Raw genomic sequence first — 15,867 nt, forward strand, 5'->3', positions numbered from 1 at the left:
ATTTTTGGGTTTGGAGCTCAGAGGGCCACAGCAGTGGAGGGGGTACATATCTTTGTGTCTTGCAATTGCTCAGACCCTCTCTAACCCCCCTGACTGACACATTCGGCAACATCAACAGCACATGTATGATGAAAAACATGGACATTTACTGGACTTTTTAGACCAAAGATAGCAGCAGACAATAAGATCTGATGACTTTGGTAAGGATTGTACATAGGAACTGAATCCAGCATGTTTCGGACAGCTGTAGTGCTAACTTAAGAGAGCGCAGATGATGGTGGTATTATGCTAGTATTTGTTGTATCTAAAACTAATTAGAAAAAAAATATGTGTATTAAATTTAAATTAGAAAGATCAATGTTTAAGTATGATGTTATGAAATATCCTTACAGGGTTTTCATTCCTTATAACATCATAAGGATGTGGTTTTGCAAATAATGTTTAATGTCCAATGCTTATCTACAATTTCATCATGAGGACAGCTGGAATTAACATAAAATCCAGAATTGATCTGACTAAGAATTTTTACATTTGTTTCTGTTTTTTTCTTTGATTTTCAGAGACAACCTCCTGAGTAGTTTTTCGGGGTGGATAAAACTTCCTGTGTAACTTTGTAAATATTATTGTCGCTAAAAAGTTGACGCAAAATGGATCTTACAGCCAAACACGGGCTGGTGTTGCTCGACCAGCTGAGGAAGATGAGGGAGACGGAGCATCTGACAGATGTGGTGCTGATTGCTGAAGGCATCAGCTTTCCCTGTCACCGGGTGGTTCTAGCCGCCTTTAGCCCGTACTTTCGCGTTATGTTCACCTGTGGCCTGCGCGAGTGCAACAACAGAGAAATAATCCTGCGTGATACCTCTGCAGACAGTCTGGCCCTCCTCTTGAACTACATGTACTGCTCAGATCTCCCTCTCACTAACGCCAATGTCCAAGGCATCTCTATTGCAGCTTTTCTCCTGCAGATGGATGACGTATTCAATCGCTGCCAGCTGCACATGACCGAGAACATGGATGCCTCCAATTGCCTTGGCGTGTATTACTTTGCCCGTGACCTCGGTGCAGAAGACCTAGCTGACCACGCTCAGCGGTTCCTAAGGCAGCACTTTGTCCAGGTCTGCCAAAACGAGGAGGTCCTGGAGCTGGAGGCCCATCAGCTGGGGAAGCTCCTGACTTCTGATGACCTTAATATTTCACGAGAGGAGACCATCCTGGACATAGTCCTTTGCTGGGTCAAACACAGCACTCTGATAGATAGAGAGGTCCGTTTCCTGCACCTTCCAGAGCTCCTGAGGAAGGTCCGTCTGCCACTGATAAACCCTGACTATTTAAGAGAGACGATAAAGAGGAACACGGCCCTGCTTTCTGATGCTGAATGTCTAGAGATGCTCAATGAGGCCTTGGATGCCACAGCAATGCATCCCTCAGCTGCACCACGCAAACTAAAGCTGCGGTACGGCATGGAGACCACAGATCTGCTGCTTTGTATCGGCAACGACAGTAGTGGGATTAGGTCAAGATATGGAAGCTATGCTGAGCGCAGTTTTTGCTATGCCCCATCCACAAGCCGAACCTACTACATCACCTCACCTCGCTATGGAGAGGCTCTGGGGTACGTGTGTACCGGGGTTGTAACTGACGGAAATGACATTATAGTGGCAGGAGAGGCAAGTGCACGCAGAATGGCCCGACAGAAGGACATGAATGTTGAGGTTTTCAGGTAAGAAAGACAGTAGGTGACACATTTGACAACTCTGAAATGGCTCGCCCCACACAGATGGTACTGATTGTTATGTTGGGTTACCAGGTACAAAGTAGAGGCCCAAGGAAGCTGGGAGCGCCTGACGTCAGCAGAGTACCGTGATTCATACGCTCTGGGATCACTGGGTGACACTCTGTACCTGCTGGGTGGGCAGATGAAGCTGAAGAACCAGTTTCTCATTACTAACTGTGTGGAGCGATGGTCTCTGCAAGGCGGACCCTGGCGCAGTGCAGCACCCCTGCCTCTGCCTTTGGCCTATCACAGCGTGGTCAGAATGAAAGATCGCCTTTATGTGATGGGTGGTCGAACCCCACAGGTGATCAATTAGTCAGAACCTGCATTCAATTTGGTTCACTCTTCACTGACACATTTAGTATGAGCTCTGTATCTGTATCTGACTGCACCTGCTCTGCTTTGTCTTTACTTCCCTCCACTTCAACCATCCAGTCATACCGGATGGATGATGAGCCTGACCGTCTTAGTAACCGCCTCCTGGAGTATAATCCAGAAACAAATAAGTGGACAGAGTTAGGTCCCATGAAGTACTCAAAGTACCGCTGCAGTGCTGTTGAACTCAATGGAGAAATCTTCGTGATGGGTAAGCTTATTTGTATAAGTTGTTACGCATGAATTGAATTGCATTGATTTCTGTGAGAAATACACAACAACACTATTTGTAACTATTTGTAACCTATTTTGCAGGCGGTATTGGATGTGAGGGTATGGATCGTGGGCAGTCACGTCACTGCCTCAATGTGGTGGAGATCTACAACCCAGATGGAGATTACTGGAGGGATGGACCACCTCTCCCATGTGCACAACTCTCACTGCGCACCACTGCCCCCAATGCAGGAGTTGTGGGGGGCAAGATTTATGTGTGTGGATACTACAAAGGAGCAGGTAATGACAAAATATCCATATCCTGTGAATAAAAAGTGTTTGAGAGATGTTTTCAAGTGACTGTATCACTCTTTTCTATTTCTTCTCTACCCTTAGATCGTCATGATGACATAACAAAGGACATTTTGGAGCTAGACCCCTGGGACAACCGGTGGACAGTGGTTGCTCGGCAAGCTCTGATGCATGACAACTATGATGTTTGCTTAGTGGCAAATCTCAACCCAAGGGGACTCATGTCCCCACCTGCAGACTTAGTTAAAATGTGACACCCGTCAGATCAGATCAAAGTCTCTTTTGAAGAAATAGGGATGGTTAATCAATTATTAATTATTAATGCACTTATTGCTGGGCCAAAGGCATTCATTTTTTCAAGCGGAAAAGGTCTTAGTGCCACGCTGCATGAATGAGTATCTGCGGTTTATGATTTGCACGTTAGAATGAGAACAGACAGATAAATTGTAAATACAGTTTTTTTTGTTTTTTTTTTAAATTGTATCTGCAGAGAATGATCATCTGAAACCTGCAGCTCTGTGGCACATAGCATTATCAGCAAACCAGGAAATGATGTCCTTTGAGATTACACTGACAAAAATTATAGTTATAATTAGGGCTGTAACCTTTAGTAACGTTTAGTCTACAAAACTATTAAAAAATGTGCATTTGCAAATTCTCAGAGGCCACAGTGAAGTCTTAAGTTTGTTTGTTCGAAACAAAGTCCAAAACCTTAAGATATTTAATTTATGGTCATATAGGACAAGAAAAGCACACTGGAGAAGCGCAAACTAGGAAATGTTTTGCAAAAGGACTGAAATGATTAACTGACCATCAAAATAGTTTAATTTTCTGTAAGTCGATTTAATCGTTGCAGCTCTAGTTATAATTATGGACTTTGATAAAAAAAACTGGCTTTGATACTAATTATATCAAAATGATGGTAAAGTATTTGGTCTGTTTTTACAGGATACATTATTTAGTACATATACAGTATAAAAAGTGAATATTTTATATTGTATTAATTTGTTTTCTTTGCTACGCTTCCTGAAACAGAATGAAACTGGTTTTTGCTAATAAAAATGCGCCTTGGCAATAGTATGGAGCAGTTGTTGTCACTCAATTCTTTTCAATGTAGATAATGTAAATCCTACCTTAATGGTTATAAAGTTCAGTTTTGTTTAAACTGTTTTCGAAATGAGTTAAATCAGGTTCATAGTCACTATCAAAATATAACTGGGGATATAAAATAAATATAAAATTAAATGAAAAAATCAACATTGGTGACATATATGGGAGGTGACATGAAGAGGAAACTGCAATGGCTGCCTGTCAAGTTACTATTACTTAGTATTATTACATTACAATGTACTATTACTACATTACTATGTACTTTTACTACATTACTATGTACTGTACCTTTAATTTTTTTAGGATCAGAATTCAAACATGGGTCAATTATACAGCAGATAAATTTGGTTCCCAATGATTATTCAGGAGAATTGTGATTTGTTTGCAAAGCCTCAGTTTATTTTCAGTGTCAAGTCAGTAGTATAAATACAGATAAGTTAATTTTAAAAAAGGCAGCAGAGAAACTTACAATATTTTTATGTCAGCAGAAAACAAGATGACAAGCTTGAAACGTGTAATGCTTTGTGGGTCACTCTATCCTTAACTTAGGTCAACTAGTACCTTTGTACACCCCTCCACAGCTCTTCCACCATAACCTTAAGACAAAAACATGTCAGTGTGTTCATTCTACCGAAAACTGAACAACTCTACAACTAATAATAAGTATAATAAACATGTTTGGCTTTTATTCCCCTGTACTCCAAAAATAAGAACACAAATGCTTCACTGTCCTTTCCTCATCCTCTAAAGACCTAAGTCAGAATCCATTTCAAACAACTGCCAGAAGCCTTCCTGTTTCACTTGGGTCCCTGTCTTGGACTCAGAGAGCTTCTCTAAGATGGGTTCGATTCCTGAGAGGCACACAGAGCTGTTGCTGTCCTGAGACCAGCAGCTGAAAGGGGTGATGAAACATCCTGCAGCTATGGATCTCATCTCTCTTTTCGGCAATACTAGACAGTCTGGACTTCGACTGTCCTGACTGGCTACCACGTTCGGATCACGCCGCTCACCGAGAGGTGATGAAACATTTTGTTGTTTGTTACAGTGCACGAGAGGTTGACTGTTCTCATCAGTGTCAGTGCGCATTCTCCTCTGTGAGAGCACCAGTGGCCTCTTTTTGCGCCTCCTATTGCCTTTCAGAGTGGATTTCCTCTTGCCTGTGATGCAGCTGGGATTCTGAGGGGGAACTTTAGCCTGGCTGTGTTCAGTGTTGTATGACATACATGTCAGCTGTGTGCCTTCAAGCTTGTTGTCCTGCACAATGTCGGAGAATGGCTGTTCCAGTCTTGGTGACGTCTGGATGGCACTGTCCATCACTCTTTTAGGGCTGGTTTTGGTTGAGACTAAGGTGCTGAGCAGCTTCAGAGCCTCTTCGAGCATGTTTCTTTCTCTGTCCTGCTCCTCTCTCAGACACTCCAGACTATTCTTCAAGCTTTGCAGATTTGAACCAAGTTCTGGAGAGGCAGTTCCACTCTAAATTATAAAAAAAAAAACAGTTATACTTATTATTAAAACATCAGCCACCAAAATCTACTTTCACCTCATTGAACTACACACTATTCACCTTTTTCATCCTCTCCTCCAGTTCAGTCATCATCCCTGTCTGGGAGTTCACTTTATTCAGCAAAGTCTCAAACTGCTGGGAAATGTCACTCTGAAGACTTTTAAGATTATTTTGCACTGCATGAATGAATAAGTTGAATAGAAATAGAAAAGAGACACATTAAACACACATTAAAAACAATCAAGTCAATAAAACCAAAACTGTAAGGATCCATATAGTATATATCTAATTTTCCAGTTAGAGATTATGAGTCACCAATGTTGAATCATTGGGCAAAGAGCACCATCTATTGGTGATAAGAAATGTGTGCTCACTGCCTTTGTATGCATAGAGCAACTCTAAGTTCAATAATTTTAACAATAAAAATACATACATCAATCAATCAGGAAACTTACATGTTGACTCAAAGTTGTCAAATTTTTCAAGAACTGTTTGGCACACAGTTGTATTTTTCTCTGTGCCAGCGACCAGTTGTTGGATCTGAAAGAAGCATCGCAGCATTTTTTAACATTTTACATCCACATAAGAGGAGCTGTATAAAAGAAGAAGCAACAGTCACTTACATTGTTGAGAGTTTCTCGAAAATTATGACATTCTTTGGCTAAAATGTCACTGTTAAAGCAAAAGGACACATAGGACAGAGGTAAAAATAAATGATAAAGTCGAGGCAAGTTGCATGTTTCAAGCGGTATAGAGAAGTACCTGTCAGTTTTTTCTTTTGCCCTTTTCTTGTCCTCTTCAAATTTATCCAGAATTCCAAAAGCTTTGTTTTTGTCCTTTAATTCTCCAAACAGGAGAGGTTTAGTGTGATAACTGTTTGAAAACTTTGGGTCACTTCCCTAAATAATAAGGAAATACTGAGGTTATGGGATATAGACACAAGAGAGAACTTTTCACATGATCTGAGTGATGATTGAAATAAAACTGTGTGCACTCGTGGTCCTATAAGTTGGGTTTTTCATATGTTATCAACCAAAAGGAAAACATTTCACGCAGAGAAACAGGTGGCCTCGTGATTCCAATATAGCAAAACATACATTTCTATCCTTTGTATACATTTACATTACTGAACAAAACAAAACCTACAAACATCTCAAGTTTTGTGGTTGAAATGGCAGTTTTTTATTTCGTCTATCTAGATCTTCATAAATTTAAGAGGACACTCTTCATGAACATGTAATGTTCACTACATACTATATTGATGTATAAAGTTACTAAAGAAACCAAAGCACAAAGGTGGTAGCTCTATAAATAGCATCACTGTATGTTACAGTGTATACAGTATACAGCTGTATAGTATTGTAATCATGTAAGTTATAATGCCATTAAACCTCTGGGGTTACTTATTTATTTGTCTATTTATGGTATTACTATTATTATTATTTATCTGTTTTATCCCCTTTTTCTATTAATACATTTGAATCCTTTTCCTTTTTGTATTTTATTTTGGGTAGTTATACATCTTAATCTGCTTTAATGTGTGAAGCACTTATGTGTTACATTTTGCTTGTAGCAAAAGTGCTATACAAATAAAGTCTGATTGATTGATTAGTGATTGATTGATTGATAAGATAATGTTGATAAATCTCACCTCCTGTGAACTCTGTTGGGACAGGGAGGTCCTGGATGACACACTCATATCTTGAGACGCTCCCTGAGAATTTTCAGGCCAAAATTGAGACCCAAAGAAAAGCTGAGAGTCTGTGAAACTGGAGTAGCCGCTGGTGGACACATTCCTTGTGGGTTTGTTTTTGTCCCCACAAGGTTTGACGAGTAAAGAAAACATAGACACACATTTGTTTTGTGCAGCAAAACAGATTAAATGAATGTAGAAATCAGATTTTTAAAACAGTGCTCCACAAATGTAGGTCTTGGTGATGAGTTATTCATTTAAAAAAACACACTGACCACAGCCTCATATGGCATTACTCACAGTTAGAGAGAAGTGGCAGCTAAAAGGAGTTATTGTTATGTAACAAACTTTATCTAACCTTCCAGTCGGGATGCTCAGCATTTCTTTTATGCTCCTTATATGATTCATTGCGTCCAGTTACCTGTTTGTAAAGATAACAAGTTAGTAGCATTGTATGTTTTCTTCATCAACTCAGCTAGCGTTAGTTAGCATTAATGCTAATCTAGAAAGAGCTTCGTTAGCGAATTTAAACGAACACTGAGTCAATTTTAACTTAAAACGCCATTAACTGTTTAGCTTTAACATCTTATTATACATTTACCAAGGGTTGGTCGTGTACGATGGTTGTCGTAAATTAAAATAGTTTTAAACTGACTCACAGTTGATAGTGTGTAAGCTCGCGAGTATTTAAATCTCCCGCCATGTGATCTGCAGTGCTGCGTTCAGGTGCCAACAATACGTCCAGCAACAACACTGTAAGGCTTTTATTGTTTTAGTTATTTAATGTGTATTCATCTTATCTTATTTACTTCATTAATGGGTTCTTAAACATGTTTTAATTAATGAATCAGTTTGTCATCACTGGATGCATTGTTGACATTCTGTGGGGATTTTATTGTCCACATTGGGGAAATTTGCTTTATCACATAGATAAAAACACATAACATTACATAAATGTACGCTAATTATGTCCCCAAAACCCCAGATTCACTTTGTGTGAACTGTGTGTGTGTTTGTTTTTGTAATTAATTGTAAACATGTTTGTTTGTTTGTGCAGCTTAAATACAATTTCAACTAAGGAAAGTCTTAGCTGATTTTTGTGGCTGTGTCTTGCAAAATTCTTGTTAGAAGAGCATCATTTGTTTACTCACATGATGCACATTCCTAATATAGTTGTGTTTAATTAAACACCATTTTGTATTCTAACATAATAGTACATAGTAGTACAGGTTGTAAATGGAGACAACAGGACACATACACATTGCACACATGCATAGATGTGATGTCAGCTTCAACTTCAGATTTTTGCCCCCCAACAGGTTAATCCAGCCATGCTAATTGTGGGCCCAGGTATTGTGATTTCTAAAGCACAGGTGAAAGTAATATTGTTAATTAATGGATGCATTACATTCAGGTTCAGTGACACTACTGCACATTGTGCATGCTGGGAAATGTAATGGAGCCATGTTTTTTGTTATCAGTGACACTTAAATGTATATTGTGAGAAATTATTAATAATTAGTATTATTTATTATCTAATTGGCTACCTATACAGTACTCTATGTTTTACTGTCATGAAAGGAAAATAGATCTGAATATAAGTATTAGCCAGCACTTCATCAGTTAGCCAAGCCAGCTAAAGAAAAGTTACAATTTCAGCAACAATTAGCTTTAATTTTGGTATCTGAAAAATGTTGTTACATTAATTTAAAAAAACATTGATATTCAATGTTTATTTGATTTAATTTAGCAGTATTGTAATTGTGCTTTAGTGGACGAGGTTTTCATTATTAATAAATGTTCCTTAGTGGGAGAAACGTTTACGCCATAATTCACCCTTTTTGTTTCATTGTTATGCTTTTATTTCTTTAATTATTTATCATTTATCATTTACTATTATTACTACTACACTTAATATTGAGTTGTGGTGCTAGTAGTAGCAGAGCACGTATCCTGGCCTTAATTTTGTATGTATGTAAATGTTTTCTACACCGACAAAAATAAAGCACAAATAAAAACAATCAGGGTTTTATTTTGAAAAATACAAATGAAGCACAAAAACAGTTCGGGTTTTAATTTGAAAATCGCGCCCGGAAGTGTGAACCCTAAATGAAAGCAGGTATCTGTGAGCTGCGCACTGTGGGATTATCTGTGGATGAACTGCAGCGCTGTGTTGATGACAAAGCTGCCACAAACATAAGTGACTGTCCGGTAAACAGCACACCTCCGGAGTGTGTCACACCAGAGCCTAGTGCTCCGCTGGTGAGTTAACTTTGTTTGTCTCCATATCCAGCGATGTGCAGCTGTTCTGCCTGTGATTGTAAACACACCCGATCATATAAAACAGATTTAAAAACAGATGATGTAGCGTTGACATCGCTGTGTGTTAGCTCGGGCTGCTAGCACACATAACTTCATCCCAGTGACAGGTGCTAGCTAGCTGAAACCCCTCGGTGCTGTCTCCTTGTGGAAGTCATCTGACGGTAGCACACTTCATGACTGGGAGACGATAGCTTTACGCTTTAAATACTTACTGCACATTGGAGCATTTAGGTGTAAAAGTTAAGTTTTAACCTAAAGACAGAGAGAAAAGTGTATGTGACGTGTGTTGGAGACTCCCCCCCCCTCATGAATATTTAAACTCTTGTGGTTGTGGGTGACTCATTTGTTTGGTCTTTTAATCTAACCGCAACCAAAACGTGATTGGCATGATTTAACACATGTACTGTGATATCAGTTTAATCAAAGCAGTTACTTTATAAGAGACACATTTAGACATTCACCTATAAGTCCTTATGTTGTAGACTTTGTTCATATATAGAGTCAATTAAGTAAAAAATTCACAAGTGAGGGCCTTGCGAGACAAAACTTATTAAATGGTTTGGTTATGGTTTTAATGTGTTTCTTGTACCAGTGCACAATCTGCAAGATGGACGCCCATGTTGAGAAGTTAAATATGTCTTTTCACTGAACTCATGATGATGTAATATTTGTCGGGGTCTGTACCAAACAAACATGTTTCCTTAAACCTGGAGAACAGGATGTGTAGTTATGTTGTAGGCCATCTCTTCAGAGCTACAGTATTTCATTATAATGCTGTTTGTCACACATTTTACCTTTTTTATCAAACAATTGCAGCTTCTGAGATTTGGATATTGCATTTGACCATATTGTGATTATGTGCAGCCCTGCTCACAAAGATTGTGATTTAAATCACTGAAGTGTGTGATTAAAGAATAAGTTAACAAGCTTCACACCCAGCCCTTCTTATTAAAGCCTGATCAAAGACCTGAACCTTATTTGACATTTATCGACCTAGTCATAGTATTTAGTTTGATCTTTCTTCTTTGCTGTAGGACTAAATGTGTAAAGGTATTTGTCCTCCAACTGATGCGTCTCTAATTCTTGTCTCTTTGCTCTTTTAAGGGTTCGAATATGGCTCTGTCATTTCTTTTGGTCTTGGCTGCAACTGTGATTCTTATCAGACCCGAGACGCCTGTAACTAAGGTAGAAAACGGATGGATGTGAAAGTTGATGCCAAAGGGCCAACGTGTGCTTGGTTCGGGTTACACCGATGTATTAATCTGTGAATACTGTTCTGTCTGTAGGCCCTACATCAGAACTCACTGGAGTGCTGCGGAGAAAAGCAGAGAGTGAACAATTCATGTTCAAATGACACTCACTGTGAACCAGGTAATGTGGATATACAGGATGTCACAAAGAATTATGACCTTTCAATGTCACTATTATTTTATCAGTTAGAAAGGGGCTTGAGTGAAATTATGCTCTGGCAGTAATCTGTGTATTTCATATAGTTAATCAAAATACATGTCCGGATTTATTATATTAGTCTTATGCACACAAGATAATCATTTCACTTCTGATGATATCTGGTGTGAGAACAGTCTAACATTTGATTTCCAAAGGATAAAGAGCCCTATAAAGCCTCCTCCTATAAAGACTCCTAACAGTTAATAAGAGTTTCATTGCCGTACTTAAATAAAACTATGACTGTGTTGTTGGAATTTTAGAGCGATCAAGGACACAGTGAAAGGATGTCTTACTGTTATCCTTGACTATGTGCAAAACAGGAAAACATGCGGTGGCCCTGAGAGCTCACTGCACTGTAACACATGCAAATAGACAAAACACAAGCAAATCAAGGATGTGCAGCATTTAGAAAAAACTCCTCTGCAAACAGAAAATACACAAACAGTTACAGACACGCTGCAAGTAAAAAATGGTAAAATAAATGGTTGGGAGACGCTTGCTGTCCTACTGAAAAAACACATAATGAGTTGAGTCAAAAACTAATTTAAAAAAAAATATATATTTTCAGATGGAAAACTTAAAAATCTTGATTAGTTTGGCAAATGTTTCTATGTCTTCATTATAATAAATACAATATATAAAGCAGTATAATTATTTCCTGTTCACTTCTCTCTTGTGACTATTAAATTGGAGGGTGGAATTAATACTTTTGTTATTACTATAAGAACATTAAACTGCAATTTGAAATATATTTTCTTTTGAATTCTTCAGGATGCTTCTTGCGTTTCCTTGAGAACAGCAACACTGTTTGCATATTCTGTGACTCAGCAGCTGTGGATTTGGAGAACATAACAGTCTGCACCTACAGTAAGGACTGTCTACTGACTGATACATACAAATGTTACATTGCATAATGTTTGTTTTTTCTAATTTGCCCTTTCTGTGTGCTCACTAGATTATACAATGGAGAGGAAAAATCACACCACTGTAACTACTGTCATTCCTAAAATTGGTAAGACATCACATCCACAGTCACTATGGACACATTTACTAATTGTTTTATTCTTGGGTTAGACTGTAATGTGTCTGTGAGTTTAGAATATTAGTGTGGGAAAACCTGTCAATTCAGTTTCAAGAAAAAGTCTTTTTTCAAGTGAATCAGTCAACCAGCTTTACGGCGTACTTGAGCAGCCGGTTTCTCATCACGTTCCCTGTTGTGTGCTGTGTTTTTGAGCAGGAGGGCCAGGTGTGGCAGCCTCTCTGCTTCTGGGAACACTGTTGATAAGCTTGTTCCTGATCCTCTCCGTTGCCTCCTTTTTCTACCTCAAACGCTCCAACCGACTCCCAAACATCTTCTACCGCCGCAACAAAGGTACACACTGCACAGCTCTGTAATTATACAAGCAGGGTTTTGTTGGACCTGAATTATGAAGCTTCGCGGCTCCAGTCGACCCACCACACCCACTAAATCCTCCTTAATAGAGCCTGGAAGTGCTTGAACACAGAAAACACAATATTTTTGCTACGCTTAAGTGATATTATTTGATTTTTGGTCGGTTAAACTCAAATGTAACAATATTGTGTGTGTTTTTACAGCCTTCATATTCCAACCAAGTGAGACAGTAAGTAAATTGTATTGTTTGTTTAATAGTTAACCTACAGAACACTGGGAGAGACTGTGTTTATTGCAGCCTCAGCAATGTTCCCCTGTAGAACAAAGGGGTATTATAATCTCTGTTTTCTTTTCCCTTCTAGGCTGTCATGATCCCTTCCTCGTCAGGTAACGACTACACTGTCCTTCTCTGTAAATTACCTGACCTTGCTCAACAGGTTGTAGTATATGTGAAGCTACTGAGTAATGCAAAACAGTCAAAAATACTTGGAAATGCTGTTGAGGAGTGTTCCCGTATTTGAGCAATGACAGGCTGTTCTTAAAAGCACAAAACTAAATGCTAAACGTTAGCTCCAAAATGCTATGAACAATCCCAGCGCATGTCTCCTCTTGTTTTTCTCACAGGTTTTGTTTTGTGTTTCTTTTGAAGTGAGGAAGCCAAGATATGTCAGAAGGGAGCGGCCCTCCGCAACTTCAACAGGGAACAGTGCCACCGTACCCACCACAACCACCACTCAAGTCTATAATGTGTAGGAGGAGGGATGGGAGTGCTGGTGCAGGTAGGAGAGAACGCTCAGGAAAGATTTTCTTATCGTGTGAAGGTTCAGCATTGTGAAGAAAGATCAACTCGTACTAAAGTAAAGGAACATGTAACTGTTGCTGCTTTTGCTGCATTCTTGTCACTAGGGCTGTAACTTTTCAAGAGTGTGGTATTGAAAAAAGTTATCAGTATCCAGTGTCTAACCTGTCGATCCTCTCCACACAGTCTCTGACGTTCTTTGTGAATTTAAGGTCAGGTTGTTGGTTCCTCCCACTCATGCAGCATTTCAGTGTCACTCCTTTTGTTTTTTAGTCTAAACACTGTTATTTGTTTTCCTCTGCTCTTTGGGAGTGTTTGTTCTGGTAACCTGCAAAGCTAAAGTCTATAATATACCTGTCCATAAAAGAATAGTTTGACATTTAGGGAAATATACTTATTCGCTCATGTTACACCTTGTATCTGTTTTAATCTGTATAAACACACACTATCTTGGCGAATTATCTTGTTTTGGTTTTTGTACGGATTAAACAAACAAGATATAACGCCATGATTAGTGAGCTTTAGAGGTGCTGGTGGATGACCTTTGTTACCTTTGGACAGAGCCCTGTTTCCAGCCTTCATGCTAAGCTAAGCTAACCGGCTGCTGGCTGTAGCAATATTTGTAACAGATTTGCGTATCGGTTGTCTCATCTAACACACTGCAAGAAAGCTCATTGGTGTATTTCCCAAATTGTCAAACTGTTCCTTTTTAAAGCAAAGATGAATGGAGCCAGTGTTTTGGGACAAAGTGACAGTCCAGTGACATTATATGGAACATGTCCAAATCTCCATGTTTTTTTAAGTTTGCTAATCAGGATGTTTTTGTTTTTTTTACATGTGTGATCTTTATTTGTATTTCTAAATGTGCACTGAGTTTAACTGATTACAGTCAGACCAACAGAATAAATGATGTGTCTAATAGCCAGTAGGCAGTTTTAGAATGACTGACTAAAATACATCCCCCTTGTTAACCAGCCATACCCCGTACTAACAGGTGGACTGTGGTCTGGGTCCGGACCCAGGCGCTGTCCTATTCTTACCAGGACCTATAATTGATTTAAATGCCCCAGTTTTTATAGCCTTTAACAGCACTGGTTTAGCTGACCAATTGCATTCGTTATAAATCACTTCACGTTAATCTACTCAGCCAATCAAATCTGTGCGTTCACATGCCGTGCAGAGAAAAGTTTGAGAAAGTTTCCTCAAACAAACATCAGGAACATCATAATGCCTAACATGCATAAACTCATTGATGGTTTATCTGACTGAGGTCCCAACCATGGCTTTGAAATATCAGTAGCCTAACAAATGACAAATCCATGGTGCTGTCCATGGTGTTGGAGCAGACGGATTTGTAATAGCACCTTTTTCTCCGAGTCCCGCCCTTCTGTTAGTTTCTTATAGCTCATACAGCAGGTTACCTAAAAGAACCGGGCCACCCTCCCTGTTAAAAATGAACAAATCACCTACTGCCAATCGCAGTTCCTAGAGCTCGTCTGATGGATTGGGACATTTCAGGGAGAGTTACTAGAGGTGCTGAAATGGATGATTGTTGGACTGCGTTTTGTGTTTTTATTGCATTCGTATTTATTTTTATGAGCTTAACCAAGGTGAATGTATAACACATCAAGCATCGCAGCTGCATGCATCATGAATTGCATTCCACACACACATATATTCCATAATATGTCAGGATTTTGTGCGGCTGCTACCGTGGTCAGGTCTCTCTTGTAAAAGAGATTTTTGATCTCAATGGGACTTCCTGGTAAAATTAAGGTTAAATAAATAACAGACCCACTCAGTCATGAAAAACTGAAACTCATTTTTAACAACAAATTCATGCTTTTTTACAAAGAGTTCTGGGATTCTATAAAACCTGCTAAAATACCAATTTTGTTCTATGTATCTAAGTAAATTTAAATTTCAACATTTTATTTTCTCAAAATATAAAATCACTGAATCCTTGTGCACTTTATTCAGTTCATCCGCTCATTTTTAAAAGAAACACTCTAAACTTGTTGCCATCAAGTGTGATTGAGATCTTTTTTTTGTTGAATAGATGGCAACACTATTGTTGCATTGTGAACTTTACTTGATTCTGTCAACATTTGCCAAATGTTGTCTGAAGAAAATGGCTTTTACTGTGTGCCATTACTGTGATTACTGTGCCATTATGAGCTTTAGATGCAGCCAGGAAACGTTAAGTCATGGCGTGATGAATAATTGGGTATTTGAATTATATCCAGTGGCCTTTACTGTACTCTATTCGAAAACAAGGCTAGATATCAAAGTTTTATTTGCTACGTGGTATTTTATTTCTTATCGTTTTATATGTTGACAACATTAAGGTTGTAAAAAGTAATTTCTGTCTTCAGTATATGTGAAGCCATATGAAGTGAACCAGATAAAAAGGCAGCAATCATTCCATAAATATTCCCATTTTTGCTTCATGTGTTTGCTGTTGTACAGACAACCATAAGCTGAATACATGTACATATTGTTTTATACAAATGATGTATTGTTTTTGTAATAATGTATATATATACTAGTTTCAATGCCATGAAGAATGTTCTGAAGATGTCTGTAATGTTTGGAGAAATAAAGCACCTTTCCATAACCATTGTTTCCCTCCGTGCAGTTATAAAGACATTAAACTTCATATTGTTCAAAGACCAACTGGACTAATTTTGATACTGTATGTTCCTTTTGTGATTCCTGCTGCTGATAAACAATGCCTCACTGTGTGCCGACAAGGATTTCTTCTTACATGACAGACAACTGATTGGGTCCTACCAGATAGGTAATTAAGCGAATACACCAATTCAAGTCTTCATACTTTAATTTTAAGCTCAGGGAGACTCATTTGTGTACATTCTGATGGTCTTGTCCAGAATCATTTAGAATATGACAAACCTATTTATAT

The 15,867-nt window shown here is 38.6% G+C and overlaps 3 protein-coding genes across 4 annotated transcripts; 2 read left to right on the top strand and 1 right to left on the bottom strand.

Annotated features, from left to right (window-relative positions):
- The first annotated feature begins 38 nt into the window (after nucleotides 1-38).
- Nucleotides 39-3,758, top strand: kbtbd12 (kelch repeat and BTB (POZ) domain containing 12). The gene is made up of 6 exons (XM_035662775.1): nucleotides 39-200; nucleotides 561-1,720; nucleotides 1,808-2,078; nucleotides 2,210-2,360; nucleotides 2,465-2,662; nucleotides 2,759-3,758. Exons 2-6 carry the CDS (start codon nucleotides 648-650, stop codon nucleotides 2,926-2,928), a joined length of 1,863 nt encoding a protein of 620 aa, XP_035518668.1. The 5' UTR covers nucleotides 39-200; nucleotides 561-647; the 3' UTR covers nucleotides 2,929-3,758.
- Nucleotides 3,759-4,161: 403 nt separating this feature from the next.
- On the bottom strand, nucleotides 4,162-7,718 carry LOC118328856 (interactor of HORMAD1 protein 1). Of its 2 annotated transcripts, none has more exons than XM_035662780.1 (8): nucleotides 7,641-7,718; nucleotides 7,340-7,402; nucleotides 6,940-7,084; nucleotides 6,051-6,187; nucleotides 5,912-5,960; nucleotides 5,744-5,828; nucleotides 5,349-5,464; nucleotides 4,162-5,257 (listed from the first exon to the last, which is right to left on the bottom strand). In XM_035662780.1, exons 2-8 carry the CDS (start codon nucleotides 7,387-7,389, stop codon nucleotides 4,529-4,531), a joined length of 1,311 nt encoding a protein of 436 aa, XP_035518673.1. In that variant the 5' UTR covers nucleotides 7,390-7,402; nucleotides 7,641-7,718; the 3' UTR covers nucleotides 4,162-4,528. The 2 variants fall into 2 exon arrangements, with proteins under 2 accessions (XP_035518673.1, XP_035518671.1); XM_035662778.1 differs by having other exon boundaries at nucleotides 7,583-7,674.
- Nucleotides 7,719-9,079: 1,361 nt separating this feature from the next.
- On the top strand, nucleotides 9,080-15,835 carry cunh1orf159 (chromosome unknown C1orf159 homolog). Its single transcript, XM_035662782.1, has 9 exons — nucleotides 9,080-9,243; nucleotides 10,408-10,488; nucleotides 10,590-10,674; nucleotides 11,524-11,619; nucleotides 11,708-11,764; nucleotides 11,990-12,124; nucleotides 12,349-12,374; nucleotides 12,508-12,532; nucleotides 12,795-15,835. The coding sequence occupies exons 1-9, from the start codon at nucleotides 9,091-9,093 to the stop codon at nucleotides 12,896-12,898; spliced, it is 762 nt and encodes a 253-aa protein (XP_035518675.1). The 5' UTR covers nucleotides 9,080-9,090; the 3' UTR covers nucleotides 12,899-15,835.
- Nucleotides 15,836-15,867: the final 32 nt, after the last annotated feature.

This window comes from Morone saxatilis, unplaced genomic scaffold (genome assembly GCF_004916995.1).
Source record: "Morone saxatilis isolate NCDOM2014 unplaced genomic scaffold, NCSU_SB_2.0 Contig18, whole genome shotgun sequence".
In the NCBI taxonomy this organism is placed as follows: Eukaryota; Metazoa; Chordata; class Actinopteri; family Moronidae; genus Morone; species Morone saxatilis.